Source organism: Aethalodelphis obliquidens, unplaced genomic scaffold (assembly GCF_003676395.1).
Source record: "Aethalodelphis obliquidens isolate GAN/ISIS:26980383/991018 unplaced genomic scaffold, ASM367639v1 scaffold38, whole genome shotgun sequence".
Taxonomy (NCBI): Eukaryota; Metazoa; Chordata; class Mammalia; order Artiodactyla; family Delphinidae; genus Aethalodelphis; species Aethalodelphis obliquidens.
The window spans coordinates 7,960,714-7,985,872 of record NW_020837982.1 but is presented as its reverse complement, the minus strand read 5'-3'; the positions used below and the strand labels follow the sequence as shown (position 1 = coordinate 7,985,872).

General features: G+C 57.3%; 1 protein-coding gene across 4 annotated transcripts in view; it reads left to right on the top strand.

The window, feature by feature from the left end:
• ATP2A3 (ATPase sarcoplasmic/endoplasmic reticulum Ca2+ transporting 3) overlaps window positions 1-25,159 on the top strand; it is a 33,085-nt gene that overhangs the window by 6,235 nt on the left and 1,691 nt on the right. For 2 of the 4 annotated variants that reach the window (XM_027130720.1, XM_027130719.1), the window contains exons 2-21: window positions 3,466-3,483; window positions 3,781-3,863; window positions 5,300-5,404; window positions 5,587-5,725; window positions 5,990-6,070; window positions 6,161-6,246; window positions 7,818-8,282; window positions 10,244-10,332; window positions 10,499-10,601; window positions 11,809-11,940; window positions 12,334-12,459; window positions 13,517-13,735; window positions 13,845-14,180; window positions 16,009-16,229; window positions 17,117-17,319; window positions 17,785-17,870; window positions 21,367-21,500; window positions 21,964-22,081; window positions 22,598-22,715; window positions 23,436-25,142. In XM_027130720.1, the coding sequence (XP_026986521.1) occupies window positions 3,466-3,483; window positions 3,781-3,863; window positions 5,300-5,404; window positions 5,587-5,725; window positions 5,990-6,070; window positions 6,161-6,246; window positions 7,818-8,282; window positions 10,244-10,332; window positions 10,499-10,601; window positions 11,809-11,940; window positions 12,334-12,459; window positions 13,517-13,735; window positions 13,845-14,180; window positions 16,009-16,229; window positions 17,117-17,319; window positions 17,785-17,870; window positions 21,367-21,500; window positions 21,964-22,081; window positions 22,598-22,715; window positions 23,436-23,617 (3,044 nt within the window). In that variant the 3' untranslated portion in view covers window positions 23,618-25,142. Of the gene's footprint in view, window positions 1-3,465; window positions 3,484-3,780; window positions 3,864-5,299; window positions 5,405-5,586; window positions 5,726-5,989; window positions 6,071-6,160; window positions 6,247-7,817; window positions 8,283-10,243; window positions 10,333-10,498; window positions 10,602-11,808; window positions 11,941-12,333; window positions 12,460-13,516; window positions 13,736-13,844; window positions 14,181-16,008; window positions 16,230-17,116; window positions 17,320-17,784; window positions 17,871-21,366; window positions 21,501-21,963; window positions 22,082-22,597; window positions 22,716-23,435; window positions 25,143-25,159 lie in introns of those variants that run through there. The other 2 variants (XM_027130723.1, XM_027130722.1) reach the window with 1 other exon arrangement.

Genomic DNA, 25,159 nt, shown 5'->3' with positions numbered 1-25,159 from the left:
CCCCCAAAACACCACCTGTTTTGTGAGGAAGAGCCTTTGGGCCGGGATGATTGGGCTGATGGCTCTAGGGTCACAATAGAAGGATGAACCGATTGATGGGATGAGGGCATCCAGCCCAACAATCAGGACATGGGATATTACGTTCTTTCAGGTGACCTTGGCTGTGGGGAGACAGGGGGACCACTGAGGTGGGAAGGCAGGACAGCCTAGGCATGAGTGCAGGAGGTCCAGAGTAGGGATTTGAGCTCAAGATGCTTCCCTGCCACTTCCCAGCTGTGTGACCATGAACTAGTCACTCAACCTCTCTGTACTTCCACTCTGTAAAATGGGAATGATAATTGTATCCTCCTTCCCAGGTTATTTGAGAATCACAAGAGAGTAATGCACATGAGGAAGTGATAGAATAATCTGTGGAGCACCTTCTCACGTGCTGGGCACACAATGCCCTCCCGTTTATCTCCGGAGATGAAGTAGGTAAAGCACCTGGCACACTGCTCGGTATATAGTAGGTGCTCAATAAATGTGACTTATTAATATTAATGATACTAATGCTGATCCTCACAGCAGCCCTTCTGGGTGGGGGTGGGTACTCCATCTTCCAAATGAGGCTCAGGGCCCCACGGGGAGCCAGCTACTCAGACATGACTGGAAGCATGTGCATTACATGAGCAGGGATGGCCCTCATTCAGGGATGGGCAGGGCATCTGTGGTGACCTCATGGCTGGCTGAGCCTCCCCCAGGGGCAGCGGATGGGGGTGAAAGGGGAGCCTTGCAGTAGAGGCTAGGTCTGGGGAGAAGGGGGCATCGGTCAGGATCGGCTAGGTTATGTTGCAGTAACAACCCTCAGATCTCAGTGGCTTGAAACAATCCAGGTCATTTCTTGCTCACACTGTATATATGTACCTCAGTGCAGCCCATCTGGGGGCTCGGTGTCTCCCGACTCTGTGACTCAGGTTCACAAAGCAGATACCGTTGCACAGGTGCTGGTTGCTGTAGCAGAGGGTCAAAGAAGTCCAGACTGTGCTGTCCAATAGGGCAGCCACTAACCTTGTGTGGCTGATTGAGTTTAAATGAATAAAAATTAAGTATAATTTAAAATGTAGGGAATTCCCTGGTGGTCCAGTGGTTAGAACTCCGTGCTTCTGCTGCTGGGGGCCTGGGTTCAATCCCTGGTCAGAGAACTAAGATCCTGCAAACCTCAAGGTGTGGCAAAAATAAATAAAATGTGGCTACTTAGTCACACTAGCTACATTCCCAGTGCTCAGTTGCTACATGTGGCTGGTGGCTACCATATCAGACAGTGTGGCTATAGGACTCTTCCATCATCACAGAAATTTTCCATCGGACGGCGCCCTTCTCCAGCAGTTCAACATTCCAGCCCGAATATACATCCTTCTTTTTGCCACTCACACAGGAAGCTGGGACGTGCAGTCCTACTGTGTGCCCACAAGGTGGGGAGAATGAGAAGTATTTGGGGAACAGCATGATGACCACCACCAAGAGTGGACCCTGGATCGAGCTGTGGGTCAGCAGAAGGGGAGATCCAGGTGGAAGGGGAGAGAAAGGAGAACTGGTGAGACCTGCAGGCAGAGGGCAGCTTGCAGGGGAACTAGAGCTGGTATGTGTGTCCAATAACATGATTCCCAACCCCGGGCCTCACTCTTACCCAGAAAAAAAGCCCTGAGGAATATGGTGGTCAAGGGGCTACATGCCAAATAGAGGGAGGGGTCAGGGAGACAGCAGGAGGGATTCAGGTGAGACTTAACGGATACACTCTCCCTTAGGTCAGGAACCCTGAAGACACCTGCAGAGGTGAGGGGTTGAGGAATCTCCTGGGTCGAGCATGGCAGAAGCAGACTGATGTGTGCCATGAGGCTGGGGCATGGCCGAGATGACCTCTAAAGGGCGCTGCTCCATTGGAGAATCGGCCCAGAAACCAGGCCTGGCCCTCCCCCCGCCTTTCCTGTTCGCCTCAGCTAAATAGATCAGAAGGAAAAAGTCTGTTTGATTTTAATCTCAACGCAGGACACTGGAGATTACATTTTCCACGGAAAATGTCAGCCATTGCCTAAAATAGGACTTTGGAGAAAATGCTAGAAAGTGTATTTTTAGGTTACATGTTTTCCTCCTGGATTCCTGCAGCCCGGTGGGCTGCTTATTACTCCCCATGGTTCAGCTGCCAGGTGCAGACCCCAGACCTTTGAAACAGATGGTCAGGGGAGAGGTGCCCATGGGAAGAAATGCTGGCAGGTGCTCGAGCCGAAAGCAGGTGGACAGAGGCAAGGACCCATGTCAGGGAGGAGGAGAGAGGGAGAGCCAGCCTGGGGTGGGGCTCGGATTCTGCATGCTAACAAGCTCCCAAGCGACCCGGGGTGGGGCTGGGGGTGTAGACAAGAGGAGGCAAGGCTCAGTTAGGCTTGATCTGGGAGGGGCCTCAGACAGCTGTGGGCAGGTCCCGAGCTTGGCAGGAGGAGGGAGAAGCCCGTCCAGGGCCCCTTTCCATAGACCCACAGATACCCTTGCTGGCTGTGTGACCTTGTTCAAGCCACGAATCCACTCTGGACCTCACTCTTGCACCTGCGAAACGGGGTCGGAATTCCCACCTGCCTCCCCTTTAGGCTGTTGGGAAGATTCCAAGACTTCAGGTACTGGGGCAGCCAGCTCCACCTGTAACATAGGTGCTTCGGGAAACAGGAGATAAAAGTGGAGCCCGTAAAGTGACAGCAGGTCCTGGTGGTGTTTGGAAACATGGTTCTTCAAAATGTTCTGTGGTCTGGCCTGGGCATGCTGGCTGGGTCCTCACAGAGCTTGCCTGGAGTGGAGGGCCTGGGAGGGGACAAGCTGAGACTCAGCCTCTAGGAACTGAACTGCGGTGGGTTTCTCAGTGCCCGGGATGCTGGCTGCTGGGGTCGTGCTCAGGGGGAGCCTGGGATGGGGTGGGGCTCAGAGGGACAGCAGTGCTGTGGGCCTTGTCCCTGTGGTCCTGGAGAAGCAGGTGTGTCAGAGGTGGCCTGAGCCGATGTTCTCAATTTGAGGGAAGGGCTACCCTGCCATGGGTGGGGGACATTGAACGGGACCAGGTGGGCATCTGAGAAAGAGCAGAGTGCAGGGAGCTGTGAGAACTACCAACTCCCTATGTGACCTCAGGGGTCCCGTCTCTTCTCCAGGCCTCAGTTACCCCTCTGTGCAATGGGGGAGTGTCTAGGAGGCCGCTCCTGGCTCCCATCTTGTCCCAGGGTGAGCCAGGCCACACCAGACCTTCCTCAACCAGAGTGAGGTGAGGGTTGGGGGTGGAAGCATCTGGGCTCAAACCATCCATTCTGTGATCTCAGAGAACTGGGGTGATGTGTCCTACCCATCGTGGAGGTCCCGGTGGGCACATGGGGAGGGGCTGCTCAGACTCCACTCTATAACCCAGTCATTTCTTGTCTCCCCATGGCTCCTGTGGCTGCCTGGATCCTGCAGAGCTCCCGACCGAGGAAGGTGAGCCTTGGGCCAGGGCGGCCTATGAGGTCACCAGACACCATCGTGGGCCATTCACTGTCAGGCCGTGTCCTCCCCCACCCCCGGCTGGGTGGGGCCTTGCTGAGCAACCCCCCCCCCCCCCCCCCCAGCCCCCACCCCCGCATTGCCCATCCGTGCTTCTCAGGGCCTCTGGGCTCTCCCTTTTCAAATGGTAGGGAGGGAGTGGGCCAGGTGGTCCTGAGGCCGCCCCAGCTCTGCATGGAAGCAGGTCAGTCGGTCAGGGGCCCAGGCCTCATGCGGCACTCCTGTCCCCAGGGAAGTCCCTGTGGGAGCTGGTGCTGGAGCAGTTTGAGGACCTCCTGGTGCGCATCCTGCTGCTGGCGGCCCTGGTCTCCTTCGTAAGTAGGGCCCCCATTTCATGGCATCGGGCAACCCGGGAGGGAGACCAGGTCAGGGCAGTGCTCAGAGGCCCAGGCTCTGGGCCACAGGGCTGTCCTCTCAGCTGTGGGCATCCCTGGGCCCCTACCTGCCCCCTGCCCTTGCCCACACCCTCGCAGCCCCCCGCACTGGACTCCCGGCTCCTACCTGTCCCCTGGCTGGCAGAGTGAGCTCGCAGAGGCACAGGTCTGACCCCGCCCCTCCTTGCCTTAGCGCAGGGTTCTCAGCATCCGCCCTGCTGACTTCTTGGACCAGATGATTCTTGGTGGTGGGAGCTGTCCTGTGCACTGTAGAAGTTTTAGCAGCATCCCTGGCCCCTGCCCACCAGATGCCAGTAGCACTCCCCACTTGTAACAATCAAGCCTACAGATGTTGCCAAATGTCCCTGGGGGGCGAAATCCCCCCGGCTGTGAGCCCATTCTGTGACTTGCAGAGCTCCTCAGACAGACTTCGGGCCTTAACCTCCTGCAGCCTCCTCATGGATGCTGCTCCTTGTGGCTGTCCCCCATCCGCCCTGCCCAGGCTCCTTCTGCACCTGCAGGGCCACGGGGCCAGAGTGGAGCGGTGGGGAAGGGGAACACCAGTGGCTGAGCAGCAGAGACCCAACGGTCATGCAGGGAATGGAGCCCCGGGGGTGCATGTGACTCCTGCCCCAGGCCCCTCCAGCCAGGAGGGGCCCAGCCAGCTGTGTCTGACCCCCCTGGCCACTCACTGTTCCTTGGAAACGGAGGACTCTTAAAAAAGTCTGTCCAGGCATGTGCCCAAAACAGCTGAGCCAAAAGGGTTCTGGTACCCTCTCCACAGAACAGATGGACACACTGAGTCCTGGAGAGGATGACAAGTGCCCACCTGGGCCAAGAGGTGGGAACGGACTTGAACCAGGTCTCGCGCCTCCAGGCCTGGGCTCTGGCTGGAATCATGGTCCTCTGGTCTGTGAACTGTGAACTTGAGCCTGCAGCAGGATCACCTGGGCTGCTTAAAACACAGACTGCTGGGCCCCACCCCAGAGTTTCTGACTTGGGAGGTCTGGGATGGACACCAAGGATTTGCATTTCTAACAAGTTCCCAGGTGATGCTGCCGCCACTCCTGGTCTGGGCACACCACACCTGCTCCGAGAACCACCGCCAGGCAGGTGGCGATGCCTCCTACTGGCCATCACACAACGGCCCCACGTCCCTGAAAGTGGGTGGGGTGGGCCGTGGGCTCTGGTGGTCACTACCTGCAGGGGCTGGACTTCGTAAGCCAAGGCCTTCTGAGAGCAGACCTCTCTAGGTCTGGTGCTCCTCGGGTATTTCCCCCAAAACGGGAGCAGACAGAGACCCGGCATACAAAGGAAATGGCAAGCAGACCCTGGCCCACGGCTTAGCCTAAACTCACCAGCTTTGATCCCGGCAGGTCCTGGCCTGGTTCGAGGAAGGTGAGGAGACCACAACTGCCTTCGTGGAGCCCCTGGTCATCATGCTGATCCTTGTGGCCAATGCGATCGTGGGCGTGTGGCAGGTGGGAGGCTCGGTGGTGGGACTGGGCCCTGGGGTCTCCCAGCTGCTAGGTGTGACCTCCATTTGGTCCGGAAATCCTGCAGGTCCTTCTGCTTCCAGATCCATCCCAAGCCCTAAGGGTGTCACTCCAAGGGGGTGGCCTGCTGGGGCCAGCAGGGACAGACAGCCTTCCTGCCTCTGCAGGAACGCAATGCTGAGAGTGCCATTGAGGCCCTGAAGGAGTATGAGCCTGAGATGGGCAAGGTGATCCGCTTGGACCGCAAGGGCGTGCAGCGGATCCGCGCCCGGGACATCGTCCCCGGAGACATCGTGGAAGTGGCAGGTGCGTTGGGAGCCTCCTCCTTTCATTATGTGACGCAGATGAGCCCATCCTTCTCTTTCTGACTGTATATGCAGAGGGGGTAGCTATTGGATTCTTCTAAAGCTCTTTGGCCAAAACCGCATCGGACAGATAAGGGGACTGTAGGCCAGGGGACAGCTCAGGCCTCTGCCTCCCAGCCCCAGCCTTGGTTTCTGGGAGCCCTCCTGGCTTTCCCAGGAGGCGGCATCCAAAGCCACCCTCAGCCAAGCTGTTCTCCCTCCACAGTGGGAGACAAAGTGCCCGCCGACCTCCGTCTCATCGAGATCAAGTCCACCGCGCTGAGAGTGGACCAGTCCATCCTGACTGGTGAGGCCTGGAGGCCGGAACCGGGGGCGGCTAGGCCAGGGGACAGAGGTGCCTTCAGGTGGGGCTTCTCACTTCTGATTCCGCATCCAGGTGAATCTGTGTCTGTGACCAAGCACACGGATGCCATCCCAGACCCCAGAGCTGTGAACCAGGACAAGAAGAACATGCTGTTTTCTGTAAGTGCTTGGGATCCCTGGGGCCTTTGCCTGGATGGTGATGGTAAAGATAATAACATTTAGATTAATCAGCTGAAGCCCTGTGGGAAAGAACCTCATCTGTTATTAAGAATACCTACAAACTTATAGTAATAATAATAGCTGTGTTTACCTAAGGCTGTGTGCTTGGCCCTGTTCTAAGCCCTTTACCTGTATTAATTTATTTAATCCTCACAGCGCCTTTGAAATAAGTACTCTTGTCTGCATTTTCCAGCAAGGAAGCAGGCACAGAGAGGTTAAGTAAGTTGCCCAAAGTCACACAGCCAGCGAGTGACAGAGCTGGGATGTGGACTCAGACTCCTGATTCCAGAGCTTTTCCTCCTACCTGCTAGGCTTATCCTGCCTTAAACTGGAGAGAGGCAGAGCCTCTCTTGCCTCAACAGAATCCTCTAGAGGGAGAAGCATTGCCAAAATGGTGAAGGATATCAAGAACAGTCCATTTCTCAGATAGGAAAACTGATCCCCAAGGCAAGATTCCAAGCCACCCAGCTCTTCTCAGGGAGAGTGATGGGTTCTTCTCTGATGGGAGGGATCAGCCTCTGTGGCCTTAGAGGGACTTAACCAGTGATGCTCACAGGCTGCCCACGGAGGCCACAGGGAGGGGTCAGGCCAATTGGCAGTGGCCCTGGGCACTAAGTTATTAAAGTCTCCCCAGAAGTGAACAGAAATGGAGAAAGTGATATACACCCACAGCTCTTCTTGAGGAGAGCACCCTGCCTAGGTGCCTGGAAGCTTTGGACAAGCTGCCTTGGGTGGGGAGGGGATACCAAGGGGCATGTTCAGGCATTAGAAGCTGTCACCAGAAGCTTTCTAAGGAGGGTGCCCTGGCTAACTGCAGGTCATTTCCTTAGCGGAGGGGCCTGTAAGGGGGGGCAGGAGCTGCATGGCTCAGGGCAGAAGGGATGCTGAGGCTACCAGAACCCACCTTCTCTCCAGCCTCAGCATAGTGCACCTGTCTGAAGGGGACCGAGTTATGAGCCTCCTCAGAGCAGCTGTGTCTCGGGCCTCTGTTGGACCGTTTTACAGCAGAGGACACAGAGGCTCAAGGCTGGCTGGCACTTGCACCGGGGCTTGGGGATCTTACTGGGGCCTTGGGAATGGATGGACTTCAGCTCAAATTTTCTGGATTCTTCAGTAAATATTTATCGACTGTTTACCTGAGGTCACGGTTAGCCACACTCCTGTGTGGCTGTATTGGTCGTTTATGAGCTGAATTTTGATGGGTTGGTGCTATGCTGTGCTGGTTGATCATACTGTCAATAGCAGCTGGTGCTTCTTCTGTGCCAGGCCCCCCACACTAGGCACTGGGGATGTGGCACTGAACCAAGTCCCTGCTTTCATAGAGCTGACACTATCATGGCGATGACAATGACTCAAGACTAAGTAGTGGCATACCTCTGAGAGCACTAAGTATGGAGAAAAAGAAAGCCAAGGAGGGGAATAAGAGCCCTAGCCCCAGCCTGAAGGGATCAGGGGTTCTGGGCCCCAGCTGGGGTGCTAACCAGCCCTTTCCTTATCCCTCCCTCGGCCAGGGCACCAACATCGCATCGGGCAAGGCGATGGGTGTGGCAGTGGCCACGGGCTTGCACACGGAGCTGGGTAAGATCCGGAGTCAGATGGCGGCCATGGCACCAGAGCGGACGCCCCTGCAGCAGAAGCTGGATGAGTTCGGGCAGCAGCTGTCCCGCGCCGTCTCCGTGGTCTGCATGGCCGTGTGGGTCATTAACATTGGTCACTTTGCTGATCCGGCCCACGGCGGCTCTTGGCTCCGAGGTGCTGTCTACTACTTCAAGATTGCCGTGGCCCTGGCAGTGGCCGCCATCCCTGAGGGCCTCCCGGCTGTCATCACTACATGCTTGGCACTGGGCACACGGCGTATGGCCCGCAAGAATGCCATCGTGCGGAGTCTGCCCTCCGTGGAGACCCTGGGCTGCACCTCGGTCATCTGCTCTGATAAGACGGGCACACTCACCACCAATCAGATGTCGGTCTGCCGGGTGAGTGGCTGCAGCCAGGTTGGGTATTGCTGTGTGATGTTTGGCAGGCTAGGCTCCCTCTCTGGGCCACTCCCTGACTCCTTTTTGGCCAGAGGTGGAGGAGAGAACCTGTGTGCTGCCCCATGGTGGGGAGCAGATCCAGGTTCTCATGGGGCAGAGCAGCAAAGCCTGGCTGGACTTGCATCGTTAGGACCCATGGGTCACTCTGTAGGGTCCTGGCAGGCAACTGCCCATCTGTGAACCTCAGTTTCCCCATCTGAAGTTTGGGTGTGCAAGCCCTGCCAGGTAACCATAAAGGACACAGGGGAGGGTCAAGTACAGCCTGGGCATCTGATCCAAGCTGGGCCTAGACCCAGGTTCGTTTTTTTCTTCTTTTTCTTTTTTTTTTTTTTTAGAAATTTATTTATTTATTTATTTTTGGCTGTGTTGGGTCTTCGTTGCTGCACGTGGGCTTTCTCTAGTTGTGGCAAGCGAGGGCTACTCTTCGCTGTGGTGCATGGGCTTCTCATTGCTGTGGCTTCTGTTGTTGCAGAGCATGGGCTCTAGGCGCGTGGGCTCAGTAGTTGTGGCACGAGGGCTCAGTAATTGTGGCTTGCAGGCTCTAGAGCACAGGCTCAGTAGTTGTGGCACACAGGCTTACTTGCTCTGTGGCATGTGGGATCTTCTGGACCAGGGACTGGACCCAGGTTCTAACCTTCACCACCGTGACTCTCTGTGGTCAACGCCTATCACCAGATACGCCAGCTCCAGTGACCTGGGAAGGGCCCAGGCAGGAATTATTCATTTCCTGGCACTTGATCCCAGATCCTGGGCTGCTGCCCACATGCATCAGGGAGTCTGGCTGAGACTCCAGCAGGCCCCTGGGGTAGAGGAGTGGGTGGCATGACGGTGAAGCTTTTGGATTTCCCACTCCCTAGGTCCCCCAATCACTCCTCTCCCACCCCTGCTCCCATAATCTGCCCACTGGGCCTGGGAAACCCAGGCTCTATATCTGAGACCTTAGTCCCCCACAGAAGCCCATCAGGGGCTGCCATGGGGTTGGGGGCACCAGCACGCTTTACTGCCCTGCAGCCCCTGACCTGCTAGAATCCCTAGTAGGACTTCATTTGAACAGTCCTACTAGGGGTTCTGAAATAAAGATTTGAAAAACACAGTATAGGGAAGTCGTAGGGGCCTTACATACTGGATGATAGGCTAAGAAACTTGACTTCTCAGGGGTCTGCTGGCTGGAGGGCTGTCCCCAGGGGCAGGGAGGAAAGTGCAATGGAAGGGATGTTTATTGAGCACCTGCTGGGTGCTGGGCTGGCCATTGGCTTGGGAATGTGCAGTGAGGCAGTTTCCAGGAAGCAAGCATTATCTCCCTGGCAGAGCTGGCTGACAGATGAGGACATGGGCTGCCCTGGGAGAGGTGAGCCCCCTGTCCCGCAGGGGCACAGGTAGGGGCTGGGCCCTGCGGGCAGGAGCTCACTCTCTGGGGACGGGGTCTGTGCCTCAGGATGCTATGTCGGTTTCCTCCCTTGGAGGTCAGGAACTCATTCCCTTGAAGGGCAAGGAGGGGCAGCTGCACTCTGATCCCACTTTCTCCACGTTACCAGTGGAGAAACTGAGGCTTAGGTGCTCCGCCAGGGGTCACATAGTGAGATGGGCAAGGACCCAGGCTTTCTGTCCCAGCTCAGCGCTCTGTCAAGCTGGCAGCTGCCCCAGAACATTGAAGAATCTGCCATAAATCTCTCGTGGGTTTAGAGCAAAGGACAAGCCTGAACTGGACACAGCTGGGCAGGGCAGAGAGGCCCGGCCTCAGCCTGGACGCAGTACTCTTACACTTCACCTCCAAGATCCTGGGGGAGGGAAGGCCAGTACCTCCTCTGGAGACCCACAGGACACCACCCTGGGGTCAGGCTTGAGTCAGACTGGCTGCCCAGGGAGGAGGGCCTGCCTGAGCACGCCCCTGCGCTCCGCAGATGTTCGTGGTAGCCGAGGCCGAAGCGGGTACCTGCAGTTTGCACGAGTTCACCATCTCGGGCACCACGTATGCCCCGGAGGGCGAAGTGTGAGTGCTCGGCGAGGGGTCTCAGGTGGGCGGGGTTTCCTGGTGGGCGGAGCTATGTAGGACAGCTCTGAGAGCTGTCATTGGTGAGGCCTCTTGGGGGCCAAGAGGCTGGGCATTGCCCAGGGGCTGGGACGAGGGCACCGTACTGACAGCTCTGGCTCCACAGGCGGCTGGGGGGGTGGCCTGTGTGCTGCGGACAGTTTGACGCACTGGCGGAGCTGGCGACCATCTGCGCCCTGTGCAATGACTCAGCGCTGGACTACAACGAGGTGGGCCCCCGCTCCCCTTCGTGACCTCCCTAGTATCCAGGCGCTCAGAACAGACCTTGCTCCCAGAGTATCAAAGCTCGCAGGATTGGAGGTCCTGCTCCGTTGGAGTGCCACACCCCAGGAGCACTGCCATCCTTTGTCCACTCCACACTGCCACCCCTCCTTCCTCAGACTGGCTCTGGAACCCTGCTCGGGGCTCTTGGGCTGTGGGGGACTGTAATGTAAAGGGCAGAAGGGCCAGGGGTGCCTAGGGGAAGAGGTTTGGGGGACAAGACTAAGAAGTGTTTAAAGCAGAAGGCACAGCCCAGAAACGGGCATTGAATGCTCTTCCCTGTGGCTGGAGCATGTGGGAGGCCGCTCCTGCCTGTTGGGGCGGGGGCGCTTGGCCAAGTCAGTCTGATGCCCAGATGAGGGCAGTAGACAGACAGCAAAGGGTTTGGAGCAGGAGAGTGATATGGTCAGATCTGCATTCACAGAAGATCACCCAGGCTTCTGTGTGGAGGACAGAACAGACTGGGCAAGACCGGAGCCAAGGAGCCTCTTGTGGGCATCCAGGCTGGAGCGGTGCCAGCTGAGTCCTGGCTGGCGCTTCAGGGGGAGGGGGGCAGGCATGGGTTGGAGAGTTTGGAGCCCAGATCCTGGGACTTGGTGACTGGTTAGGTGAAAGAGGGAGGAGGTCAGGGTAGCTTGTAGTTGCTGTCCTGGCTGGGACTGTCATGGGAGTGGCAAAATAGGGAGGGGGAGAGGTAGCCTGAGGGGCCCCAGGGAACAGAGTCCAACAGATAGCAGCTGTACGTGTGGGCTTGGAGCTCAGGAGAGAGGTTGCAGTGGGCTGGGTGGGCACTGGCCATCATGAGCCCATGAAGGATGGGAGAGGCCAGGGGCATATGAGGCCTCAGGGAGACGGGGGTGGACGGGAGGAGCAGGGCCCAGACAGCAGGTTTAGAAAGAGGAATCTGGTGAAGGAAGCTGAGAAGTGTGAGCAGAGGGCGATTCAGAGGACAGGAAAGGTGCATGGCCATTGATGTCAGGGGAGGAGGGAAGGGAGGAGGGAGGGTCAGGTCAGCTGGGCTGGGAAGGGCCCACAGGCCTGGCGCAAAGGACGTTACAGGTGACTAGCAAAGGGAGCTCCAGGGGGCAGGGAGCGAGTGGGAGGTGAGGCTGGGGGCCGCCCTGCCCCTCACCCCCTGTACCTGGCCCCCGCTAGGCGAAGGGCGTGTATGAGAAGGTGGGAGAGGCTACGGAGACGGCCCTGACTTGCCTCGTAGAGAAGATGAATGTTTTTGACACGGACCTGGAGGCCCTGTCCCGGGTGGAGCGAGCTGGGGCCTGCAACGCGGTGAGCAGCTTGAGGGTTCGGCCACAGGCCGCGTGGCTGGGGCTTCTGGGGCATCTGGAGAAGGGAGGGAAGGGAATGAAGTGGTGGGAGGCTTCTGGGAGGAGAAGGGCCCTCAGACCCCTAGTGAGACTGGTCTAGGGGGAAAAGAGAGGAAAAGCTGAGTGTGGGCAAGGACTCCGAGTCGGGAATTACACAGCGTGGTCAGGAAATGGCAACTTCGGGGCATTTCTGGGGCTGGAGAGGGGGAGAGAGGCCTTGAATGCCAGGGTCAGAAGAGGGTAGACAACATCGTGCAGGGAGCAAGAGGCTCTTCATGGGGCTGAGCAGCTGGCAAGGAAGGAGCCAGAGTTGCTGGCTGTGCCCCTCACGCCCTGACCCACCTGGGCCCTGCAGGTCATCAAGCAGCTGATGCGGAAGGAGTTCACCCTGGAGTTCTCCCGAGACCGGAAGTCCATGTCGGTGTACTGCACGCCCACCCACCCTGGCCTAGCGGCCCAGGGCAGCAAGATGTTTGTGAAGGTGGGCCTGCCTGACCAGCCTGGGGCCTCTGGAGAGCCAGAGCCTGCAGCGGTGGGAGACTGGGGGAGGTGTGAGGCCCTCTGTCAAAGCGACGACTCCATAACAAGGGTGCTCAGCCTGCCATGGGGAACTGGGAGTGGGATCCACATGTGGGGCAGATAAAGCCAGGGCCAGATGCCCTGTGGTCCCCGCTCTGGGCTGAGAGGCATTGCCTGGCCACATGACCTTGCGGTCACCGTACCCCCGTGTGGGCCTCGGGCTCCCCATCTGAACAGCAGGTCAGGCTGGCAGGTCTTGGAACCCCTCTTGCTTCTGATAGGGCGTGTTGAGGTGGTTGGTGTGCAACTTTGGTGCTTTGTGTTTTGGAAACCGAGACCCACGTTCCCATCCAGACCCCCGTTCACGTCTTCACGCGCAGTGGAGGGTTTTAACCTCTTTGGAAATGACAAGCTTCTGTACTGGGAGCTTGGGCAGCCGAAAAAACCTAGCATTTGGAGTGCCCTTTGAGGAGGGGTAGGAGGCACTGATGGAGGATTCAGAGGTTCTTCCCAGGCCTCGGGCGAGATCTGGGTTGAGACCCCAAGGCCGCTGAGTAGCCCGGCACCCCCAAGACCACCTTCCCAGAGCCACACCGCACACATCCTCAGCAGGGCTCTGTTCCTGGTCCCACTGCCGAGCACCCCACAGAACTGGGATCCCGGTAGCAGCAGGCTGGCAGGGAGGCAGGGCCTGCAGGAGGGCTGCCATTCCCACCCCATCCCCCAAAATGCTGCAGCAGGCCTTCTCAGCTGCAGGTTGGTGAGGGGAGGGTGCCTCTGCCTGGGCTTCACACGGTGTCACACCCTGTGTGAGCCCCCTTCCCTCTGGGCTTTCTCACAGTGGGGCCTAATTGGTTCCCTCTCCGAGCTTCCAAAGAATGGATTCTGGTCTGTGCCTTGCTGTGTGTCCCCTTGGGTGACCTTTCCCCGTATCTGGGCCTCAATTTCCTCTGTTAGGCAGGAGGGAGGGAAGGGGTCCTGACAGACGGACTTGTCTCCTCCCCTACCCCACGCGGCAGGGGGCACCTGAGAGTGTGATCGAACGCTGCAGCTCAGTCCGCGTGGGGAGCCGCACGGTACCCCTGAACACCACCTCCAGGGAGCAGATTCTGGCCAAGATCCGGGACTGGAGCTCAGGCTCGGACACACTGCGCTGCCTGGCACTGGCCACCCGGGATGCGCCCCCGAGGAAGGAGGACATGCAGCTAGACGACTGCAGCAAGTTTGTGCAGTACGAGGTGGGTGCTGGGTCCCAGGGCTGGGAGCCATGTGTCCGCCTGCGGCGCTGGGCAGGTGGCAGGCTGAGGATGGGCCCAGGCCCCACTCGCATCTGCCCCCTCCCTGCAGACGGACCTGACTTTCGTGGGCTGCGTGGGCATGCTGGACCCTCCGAGGCCCGAGGTGGCTGCCTGCATCTCACGCTGCCACCAGGCGGGCATCCGTGTGGTCATGATCACGGGGGACAACAAAGGCACGGCTGTGGCCATCTGCCGCCGGCTTGGCATCCTCAAGGACACAGAGGACGTGGCGGGCAAGGCCTACACGGGCCGAGAATTCGATGACCTCAGCCCCGAGCAGCAGCGCCGCGCCTGCCGCACAGCCTGCTGCTTCGCTCGGGTGGAGCCCTCACACAAGTCCCGCATCGTGGAGAACCTGCAGTCCTTCAATGAGATCACCGCCATGGTGAGGCCACGAGACGGGAGCCTGGGGAAGGTGGCGAGGGTGGGGGTGAAGCACTTGCCATAAGCCTTGGGAGGAGCAACCCGGGCAACCGCTGCTTCTGCTTCATTCTTATTTTTCCCAACATTTTATTACAAAAAATTTCAAACACGAAGAGAAGTCAAAATGATTTTTATAGTGAATGCCTATAAATATCCACTATCTAGATTCTATAAATAACATAGTTATATTGGCTTTATCACGTACCTATCCCTCTACCCATCCTTCATCCATCTTTTCTTAAATGTGTTTCAAAGTTGCAGACATCAGTACACTTTTCCCCCACACGCGCTAGGGAACATTACCGTCAACCCGTGAAGTTCCCTTATGCTCCTTCCCATTTTTTTGCATCATAGATTAGTTTTGCCTCTCCTGGATTTTCATGTGAGTGGGATCACACAGCATGTGCTTTTTTGTGTCTGGCTTCTTTCCTTTGAGGTTTACCCATGTTGTTGCAGGTATCAGTTACACGATAGCTTTTTTACTGTTCAGTGGCATTCCACGGTGTGAATATACCAGAGTCTCTTTTAAAGATTTATTCATTTATTTATGTATTTGCTTGCTTGTTTGGTTGCGCCAGGTCTTAGTTGCGGCAGGCGGGCTCCCTAGTTGCAGCTCACGGGCTCCTCCTTAGTTGCGGCTCCAGGGTTCCTTAGTTGTGGCATGTGAACTCTTAGTTGCGGCATGCATGTGGGATCCAGTTCCCTGACCAGGGATCGAACCCAGGCCCCCTGCATTGGGAGTGCAGAGTCTTATCCACTGCACCACCAGGGAAGTCCCATCCACAGTCTCTTTATCCATTCACCTCTGGATGGACATTTGGTTTGGACCCAGTTTTTGTTCTGTCTCATTCTTGATTGTTGACTTCTTCATCAACACTGAACTGATTCTCAATCTCAGCCTCAACCCTGACTTGGCCTCAGTTTATAATCTTGACTTCCAGCCTAACCCAGTCCTTTACCTTGACCTTAATCCTGACCTGTGGCTCAGCCTAGACCTGGATAATGAGCTGAGCACCAACCTCAACTTGACTACAGCTGTAACCTTGTTCTTGACTTTATTTTGATCTTCACACTGTGTCCCTGACCTTGACCTTGACCATCTTAAACTGATTCTTTAGTCTGAGCTCAACCCTGATATGGGTTCCAGTCTTGACCTGGACCCTGATCTGATCCCTGACATTGATCCCCCCCACTGCAGTCCAATACTTTATGTTGACCTCAACTTTTATCTGGCCTTCAGTCTTGACCTCAACTCCAATTTCTACCATGACATCGTTCCTGATATGGACCATAGCCTTGACTTGACCTCTACCTTAATCTAATTTTTTTATCTTGAAAGGAGTCCATTCTTGACCCTGCTCTTCACTTTGGCTCCAGCCTTCCCCTTGACTACAACACCTAACCGACCCTTGACCTGGGCCATGACCTTCACCTCATTCCTGACTTGAGCTTACCTTTGTCCTTAATCTCAATTTCATCTTCTACCCCACATCCCACCTGAATTTCACCCCTACTCTCGACGTTGACTCACCCTCATCCCTGTCCCCACCTCACCATTCTCTCTGATCTTTGACTTGATCTCCTCAATTTTGTCCTTATCTGCACTCCTTGCCTTCCCCTTAGCCTCATCCCCAGATCAGTTTCTAGGCTCGTGACCTCACCATTTGTTCTGTCCAGCTGTCTGCTTCTTCGGGGACGTCCCCTAAACTTGGTGATAGGCTGAGTTGAGGGGAGTCAGGGAGGTAGAAGGGAAGTTTCTCAGGCATGAACCTACCTAACCTGGCCCTCAGACTGGAGACGGGGTGAATGATGCCCCAGCCCTGAAGAAAGCGGAGATCGGCATCGCCATGGGCTCTGGCACAGCCGTGGCCAAGTCAGCGGCAGAGATGGTACTGTCAGATGACAACTTTGCCTCCATCGTGGCTGCAGTGGAGGAGGGCCGGGCCATCTACAGCAACATGAAGCAATTCATCCGCTATCTCATTTCCTCCAATGTTGGCGAGGTCGTCTGGTGAGGCCCTGTGTTCCCTCCTCCCAGCCCTCTGGACCAGCTCTGCATCCCTAAGACTGGGGAAATGCCTGTTCCTGGGATGGGGCTGCAGGGATGGAGGGACCCGTGCCCTGCCCTGGAAGGCTGGGGCCTTCCAGAGTCCCACCTCAGGATGGGGAGGGATGGGGACACCTCATCATTCTCCAGAGGCCCTGATGCACCTCAGCCCCTGAGGTGGTGCCTGAAAAGTCCCCTGTCATCCCTCCAGCCGTGACCTTCTTCCCACTTTCGGAGTCCTGCAAGATGGGAGAACTTGCTTCACCTTTGGGCAGTAATGTGTTCGTGCATGTGTGTGTGTGTGTGTGTGTGTGTGTGCACATAGGGTGTATGCCTGAGTGAGAGGTGTGTATACGTGTGTGCATGTGAGTCCTTGTTCATCTTTTCGCATGAGGATTTGTGCTAGTGTGTAATTGTGTACACACTTAGGTTCACATGTGAGTGATGCCTGTGGAGAACGGTGCACACGTTTGCCTGGCTATGTAAGAATTCTGCATCTCTGCACGTCGGGGCAAGCATGTAGGTGTTTGCTTGTGTTTGTGGGATTGTGTAACCTGTGCTAGGTTGTTGTACACATCTGTGAACAAATGTGTATATGTTTCAGGCATGCACTGTCCACGTGTGTGTGTGTGTGTGTGTGTGTGCCCCCCCTAAAGAGGACTTGTGTCCTCAAGAGGAGAGGCCTAAAAGGCAGGTCTGTCCAGGCGCCAGAGCTGGGACTGGGGGCGCAGGGGTGGCCCAGTGTGAGGCGGGGCTGCTGTGGAGACAGTGCAGGAGCTCCTGGGCCTGGGGTAAGAGTAGGAGCTGTACCCTCCATTTGCTGGGGCTAGAGCCCATGACTCTGGTTCCAGCATCTTCGTCACAGCAATTCTGGGCCTGCCCGAAGCCCTGATCCCTGTGCAGCTGCTCTGGGTGAACCTGGTGACGGATGGCCTACCTGCCACGGCCCTGGGCTTCAACCCACCAGACCTGGATATTATGGAGAAGCGGCCCCGGAACCCTCGGGAGGCCCTCATCAGTGGCTGGCTCTTCTTCCGATATCTGGCTATTGGAGGTGAGTGGGGCCCCAGTCTTCAGTGCGGTTCCTGGAGCTTCCTAAGACCCTTGTATCAGTTACACTTGCAAACTACAGACCAGTATGACTCAGCCTGGCTTATGCCAAGAGAAACTGTGTGGGCTCATGTAACTGAAGAGATTAGATCATGCCTCAGGCATGGCTGGACCCAGCCCTCAGACAGTATCATTGGCATATTTTGGCTCTGCCTCAGCTCCATTCTCATGCAGGTGCTCCTTGGGGTGGCAGGATGGCTGCCGTAGCTCCAGCCCTTGTACTTGCCCCATTACAACCTCAAATAAAGCAGGAGAAAGAGCGTTTTGTCCTCTTACTCCTGCAGTAGTGTGCAAACCACATGGCTCAGAAAGGGAGAGAGTGGTTCCAGAGAATTATTAGGAAGGGGAAACGGATACCAGAAAACCAGAGGTGTCCACTGTAACCAGTTTTCTCCTGCCCTCCCCACAGTGTATGTTGGCCTGGCCACAGTGGCTGCTGCCACCTGGTGGTTCCTGTATGATGCCGAGGGACCTCAGGTCACCTTCTACCAGCTGGTGAGCAAGGGATGGCCAGGGAGCCTGTTGGGGGCATCTGGGAGGTAGAACTCACAGCCCAAGTTGTTGTTGGAGTTCCAGGGGAAAGGAGTCCAGAACCCCACGGGTGCCAGTGGCTGTCCCGCCCCCCCGACCCACTCCTCACGTATAGACATCCACCACCTAAAGAGACAAGCTCAGAAGCCACAGGAAGCCTAGAGATGGCAGCACAGCCCCCGAGCCAGAGAGGAGGCTACTTCCTCCCCCAATCATTTAGTTACAGGGGGACCAAGGAGCTTAACTGCCCAGAAGTGTCTTACCTTTACTGGGAAACTGCCCAAACAATTGAGGGCTCAGAGGTAGGAGCCCCTAAATGGTGGAACTTCAGGCAGAGGGTCAAACTGGAGCAATTGACAGTGGACAGAAGGAATCTGCCGGGCTCCCCACTTTCATAACCAACGTGTGTCTTGGGGAAGGGACCCTCTGACCTCTGGAAGTCACCTGGCTGGCAGGTGCACACCACGGGCCAGGCTTAGCTCAGCAAAGCTCTGGAAGCAGGCAGGGAGCCCCACCTCAGCTGCTGTCTGTCAGTCTGTCCTTCTGTCTGAGCAGCCAGTGCATCTCCTTTGCTTGAAAGAAGCTTCGCGGCAATTCCAGCAAAGGCAGTTGTGGGTTTCTCATTTAAAGGGGAGAGAGGCGGGGATGTGGAATTTCCTTCCTCTGACTGTGCCTGACTTTGCTACTTTCCTGTAGGTAGAAGAGCTCAAGAGAGGGACCCTGACTTCCTGGCCACTCTTGGGAGTGTCAGGGGAGGACAGTCTTCCCCACCCTGAGGGCAGCGTGAGAGCTCCTTCAGGGGTTCACACCTAGGTAGAGGCAGCCTGGGGATGCTTTCCTCCATCCACCAGCCCTCAAGCACATGGGGCTCTCCCTCCTGGCAGCAATGAAGAGCATGGGCCCAGACCCTTGTCCCAAAGGCTGGTGGCCCCACAGCCCTTGGCAGATGGCTCAGACCAGCCTCAGGCACCTGCTCCTGTAGCTCCTGTGGGGGCAGCAGCTGGAGAGTGGGGATGTGCCAGCCATCCCGCTGCTGCCTCCTTCCTGCCCTGCCTCTGTTACCATCCTTTGTGCTGTGGATCCCCTGGGGTCATGACCCCTGGGGTCATGCTAGACACACATCCCATGCCCACTACCAGTCAGTCCCCAGTCCCCTTGGTGCCACCTTCCCAACTGTCCTCAGGTCATTCCATTTCTCATTTATCCACTTGGTTAAGAAACAGCTATTAGGCACTGACTCTGTGCCCGGCACAAATTGTTAGGGCGATGACAGTGACCGAGCCGGCAAAGGCTCTGCAAAGAGCGTACAGTCCGGTGGGGGAGAGAGCCACGGAAATGGGCAGTCACATTTCACAGTGAGAAGTGCTTCAGCAGAGAAAAGGCAGGTGGCTGTGGAACTCAGAGATGGTCAAGAGGTAGACCTAAGAGAACTTTCAGCTCCAGGTGCTGGAATTTCAGGAGAAGTGCCCAGAGCCCCCGTTGATTCCTGGAGGAACACTGAGTAAAAGCAGCAGAGTGGATCCTGGATCCTGGCTGCCCAGGTTCCCACCCTGGTTCCATCACACACTAGCTGTGTGATTTTGGACAGGTTACTTAACCTCTCTGTTGGTTTCTTCATCCATATAAAATGGATAATAGACCCTGCCTCATAGGGCTAAGATGATTCAATACTTACAAAGTGCTTAGACCAACACCTGGCACATAGTAAGAGCTATGTAAGTGTTAAGTTAATGAAACCCAGAGGGGGCCTTGCAGGTGAAGGTGAATAGGAAATAGCCAGGGAGGCAAAGGGAAGGAGTAGGCAGAACAGTGGCTTCCCCCAAAGAAGCAGCCTCCCCACCCCTCGGGGGCTGCTCACCATACATCTGTGAGGCAGAAGTTCCAGCCCTGAGCACCTTCTAATAAACGATGTAGGAGGCCACACTGTGACCCACGACCTGGGGACAATGCGTGTGTGGCAGGTGCTCACGGCTGAAACCCAGGAGGTCTGAACTGGGCAGGGCGTTTGTCTATGGAAACACCTCCGTGTTTCAATCCTGTTTGTATTTTCTTCCCGTGCACGGGCATAGGGATGCAAGCACACACATGCCCGAGTGGGAGGTGTGTGCACTGCGTTTGTGGGTACATGCATGTGCAAGGTCCTTACCATTAAGGTCTGGAGGTGGGGCCTGGCGGTGGTGACACAACTCGCAAGAGCATTTGGTCCTCTTGATCAGTGGGTGGGTTCAAAGTTTAGGACATTTTCTCTGGCCTGTGATCAGTGCCAAATAAAAACATGCACTTGTCCCAAATACCGGAGCTTGGTTTTTGGAGAAATCCCCACTGTTCGTTTAAATAAGACTCTCCATTTCTTTGTTAAAATAAGAAATCTAGCCAAGCCATAGTCTTTTACAATTTTGCATTCTGCACGAGAGAGGGAAGTGCCAGCAGCCCCTTCTGGCTGACAGAGTCACCTTACCCGCATTTTTGCCCGGGGGGAAATGAGGGATGGATTTCCTGGACAGGAGGTCAGACAGCTGGTCACTTTACAGATTTCTCTTTGAGAGTTATTTTCACAGCATGTGTCCCCCCCCACCTTTCTGAACTTTTAGCTTAAAGGATCACTGTGTTCAGATGAGATTCCAGAGGCCAGATTTGTATTGTTGGAGAACAGAGCTGTTGAACGGTTATGAACGTTCATGCTTATCCCCGTGGTGCGGAAGAGAACAAGACGGAAGTTCTCACGAGTGTCCTCAGTTCAGCATGTTATTACAGCAGATTCTGTGAGCCAGGTTTATGGGCAGGAAGAAAACTCCCCTGGGGCTGCAGGGGCAAGGGCCACTTCCCTTATTGAGCCCCGAGAGCTCCCTGTTAATTATGAAGAAGCCGTGCAGCAAGCCTGCACCTGGCCATGAGTTAGGCCACGTCATAAGCAAAGGGCAGGTCTGGTAGAGCTCGATTTCAGCAGCAGAAGTGGAGGGAGGTGTGAATGGAATCTTATTTAATAATCATGACTAGGGCCCCAGTAACCTTCCTCTTCTACCCACCAAGGGTGAATTCTGTTCAAGTATAATTTTACTGATCAGTTTTCATATGCGTTTACTCATGTTACTCTGTGGCCTCAGTTAATCACCGTCCGCACTCCTGTACCTCGGATACTCAGGCCCCCACCCCCTGATTCCAGGGCCCCCTGCCGTCCATCCCCAGCCTAATGCCAGCTGCTCCCCCTCCGTCCCACCACCCCCCTGCCCCAGAACGGTCTGCCCTTCTCCCTGGCACAGTGCAGCCCCTCTGTCCCCATCCTGGGAGAGCGAGCACCCTCCCTGGACCCTCCCCGCGGCAGTGCTGGCTGTATTGAGTCCTCAGATGTGAGCTGAGGGTGAGGGCGGAGTGAGGCTTCCCTCTTCCCATGCCCTGGCCCCGCCCCTGACCGCTGTTCTCCCTGCCACCACCCCACCCCACCCCACCTGGGGGCCCTCAGAGGAACTTCCTGAAGTGCTCAGAGGACAACCCGCTCTTTGCCGGCACTGAATGCGAGGTCTTTGAGTCACGCTTCCCCACGACCATGGCCTTGTCTGTGCTGGTGACCATTGAGATGTGCAACGCCCTTAACAGGTGGGCTGGGCAGAGGGACCTGGAGAGGGTGTTGAGGGATGGGGGCTGAGGGTCAGTGGGGCCCAGAATTGGGGTCAGAGGTGTCCAGGAGTGCGGTCTGAGGTTTCGGGGGTCCAGAATTTGGGTCGGGGGGTCAGAGGGTCCAGAAGAGGGTTCTGAGGACCCATGGGGGCCCAAATTGGTGGACCTGCTGATGGAGGTCTGAGGAAACAGGGGGGCCAGGATTGGGTCTGAGGGGCAGAGAAAGGGCGTCCAAGCCCCAGCATAGGCCCCTGGGGGCTGAGAGGGCAGCAGTGACATCCACCTTCCGGCGGCACTGGCCTCCCAGAAGCTCTCCCGTCCTTAAAGGGCAGTGCCGAGGCCCAGACCACCTGCTGCATCTCACATGGGGGGGGCGGGTGGGTGACCACGGCGGGGCCTGCCCGCATCCTGGCCTGAGGTGAGCGCCCTGTGCCCTTGGCAGCGTCTCGGAGAACCAGTCACTGTTGCGGATGCCGCCCTGGCTGAACCCCTGGCTGCTGGTGGCTGTGGCCATGTCCATGGCCCTTCACTTCCTCATCCTGCTTGTGCCGCCCCTGCCTGTGAGTCTCCATCCAGCCCTGCTCACCTTCTCGGGCTCCTGGGGTCACAGGGTCCTAATTCTCCTCTGATGCTAGGCCTTCCTGGGCCTGTTCGTGATGGAAGCTGCCTGGGGGGTGTGATGGGGGGGTCTGATGGTGCTCTGTGACTGCAGCCTGTGTTGGGACCCTGGCCAGCCACTGTCCTCCAGATGTGTCCCCCACTTTGGGACCCTCCCCCCAGACTTGGGGAACAGAAGAGGTGGGGAACCTTCCCAGGCTGGGGCAGGAGGAAATCTGATGCCCTTTCCCAGTGCAGAAACCCTCCCACTTCCCTACAGAACAGAAGGATTTGGTCGTCTGGGTGAGGGCAGGGGAGAGCACCTCAGGCAGAGGAAACGGGGGACACATCTGGAGGTGGGACCTTGAGAGGCATCTCAGACGTGCTCGTGAAGAGTCCACTGTAGTCCGGGTGTGTGAAGCAGTGGATCTGGGGGGCTCTGGGCACTCCTTCCTTTAACCAGAACTACCCCGCTGCAGCTCATCTTCCAGGTGACCCCACTGAGTGGGCACCAGTGGGTGGTGGTGCTCCAGATATCTCTGCCTGTCATCCTGCTCGATGAGGCCTTCAAGTACCTGTCCCGGAAGCACGTGGATGGTGAGTGAGAGGCCCCAGACCCTCCCCACCCTGCTCGCCTCCAGCCCGCCTCCCTGCCCACCCCTGCTTCCAGGCTGCAGTGAGTGTCCGCAGGGTCTTGCGCTGCAGGGGTTGGGGCCCTGGGCTCACTGGGCCGCCAGTGGGAGCACTGCTCAGAGCCACGCGGCTTCGCTGTCTTCACTTGCCACCAGCCCTGCACAGCCAGGCCTGCTGTGCCCTCCTCTGGGCCTTGCTTGGCCTCTGACTTCCCTGAACCGGGCCTGATTTTATGCAGGCATTCTCAGCACAGTCTCCCAGGCGGTTCTCTGTTTCTGAGTTCACAGCTCTGGGTCTGCCTGAATCCGGGAATGGAGGAAAGAATGGCAGGGTTGGCGTGGGGGGCGGTGAGTGGAGGAGCAGGCTGGGGCACGGTGTCCACCTGCCTGCCTCTGCCAGGGGCTCAGAGCGTGGGTGATTCTGACCCTGCCCGAGCTGCCCAGAGAGGGAGGAGGCAGGGGTGAGAAAGTCCCTGTTCCTGGGAGTTTGAGCCAAGGCTGTAGGTCTGTGGCCAGGCTGCTGTTGAGGGCCCCGGGTTAGGCCCAGAGATGGCTGAGGCCTGCTCTGGAGCAGCTGGGTCCTTGAGGGCCACCTCTGGCAGGAATGTATCCCGGGCCCAGGGGAGGGTGCCGGGGCGGGGCGGGGGGGGGGGCATAAACAGATCACGTGCCTGTCATTCCGCAGGGGCCAGGGCAGCCGATCAGCCCCCATCTCCCATGCTGGCCAGCCCTCCCAGGCACTGCAAATATTTTATGTTATTAAAAAGGCTAAAACAAATTGGCCTCCTCTCTCTGGAGAAGCTGGCCCACCGCAGGTCTGTCCAGAGGGTGACCACACACGTGGCAGGGGGAAGGGTGCTCAGCTGAGGGTAGAGGTGGCCTTGGTCAAAGCAAGGTCTGTTGGAGCCCACAGGTCGGGGGGTGGGGAAGGGGGAGCCAAGCCAGACAAGGCATTCTGCCCCGGCATGGTTCTCTCGGGCCCACCCTCAGGGCGCTTCTGGGGAGGTGAAGACAGGGAAATGGCTCTGTCACCTGAAACTCCGTCTGCAGCAGCCCCAGCTCTGGCTGGAGCACAGGGCTGGGCCACCAGGAAGGCTGCCGGCCAACCTTGACCACACTAACTCACCTGCAAAGTCCCCCACATCCTCCGGGGGACGTGGGCACCTTCGTCTTTAAGAGCTTTCCCTAGCCAAGAGGTTCCGCGTCTTCTCCAGAAAGCTGAAAAGTGAGAACGTTTCTCAGCCAATGGGAGAAGCCTATGTCTTGGGCACTGTTCCAGTGCTGGCTACTGGATGATGGAGGATTTGGCTTGGGTGGGGGAGGGGAGCGGGCCCCTAGCAGGACCGGGTAGGTTGGAAGGACTGGGGAGGGAGCAGCCCCTCCTGGGCCAGGGTTGGGGGTGGTTTCTAGAAGAGGTGGGGTTTGGGCAGAGGTTTGAAAGGGGAGGATTGAACTTGGTGGAGAAGAGGCTGGGCTCGAAAGGCTTGGCCTCTTCAGTGGAGCTGGGGCTTGGAGTGCAGGGTAGAGGGCTGAGGCCAGAGTGTGGCAGGGGCCTCGGATACCAAGGTAAGGACCCTGGACGTTATCCTCAGGTCAGAGGGAGCCACAGAAGGGTGGAAGCATGGGAGGGACTGGGGTGACCATGGAGGGTAGATGGGAGCGAGACTAAGGGCAGGGAGGCTGGTGGGCCTTGTTAAGCTGGTTTGGGAGGGAGACACTGAGGCCCAGCCCAGGGTAAGCTGGTCCCGGAAGATGCCTCCACCTCCGCCATTAACCTGAGATGTTGACTGTGGTCCTGGTGAAGCTCGGCTTGTGAGGGTGGTGCTCTGCTCTCAGGAGTGGCCATGGGACCCGCAGGACAGACACAGGCTGGGTATCTGTGGCCACATCTGAGAGGTGGGGTGGAGTGTGCCCGCTGGCAGCCCAGGCAGCTATGCCCTGTGCAGCCGCAGTCCCTCGGGCCTCCTAAAGGCAGACAGGGCAGGGGTGAGACAGGGGACTCTGTTACGTTCCCAAGCCAGCCTGGTGGCCTTTTAGGGAAGTTTTGCTGAGGCCTGATGCTCGTGGCTTCCCCATGATTTACGAGAGATGTGTCCTGGGAAGAACTGTGGATGCTGGGTCAGTCCCGGAGGGGCAGGGGCAGGGGCCTCTTACCCCACCTCAGCTGTCAGGCGGAGGCCTGTGGGCCAGGCTGAAGGGAGGGGAGGCCTGGAGAGACTGAGTGGGGACCGATCTGGGAGGGTTCAGGATGTGGGGCAGGTTTGGAGTTTATCCTGATGGCAGTTGGGGAGCCATTGAAGGGAGTGATGGGCTAGGTCTGTAGTGTGATGCCAGGGACAGGAGGTTGTTGGTGAGAGGCCTTGAGTCCTGGTGGGGGCAGTGGAGGAAGAGAGATGAAGATGGTGAAAT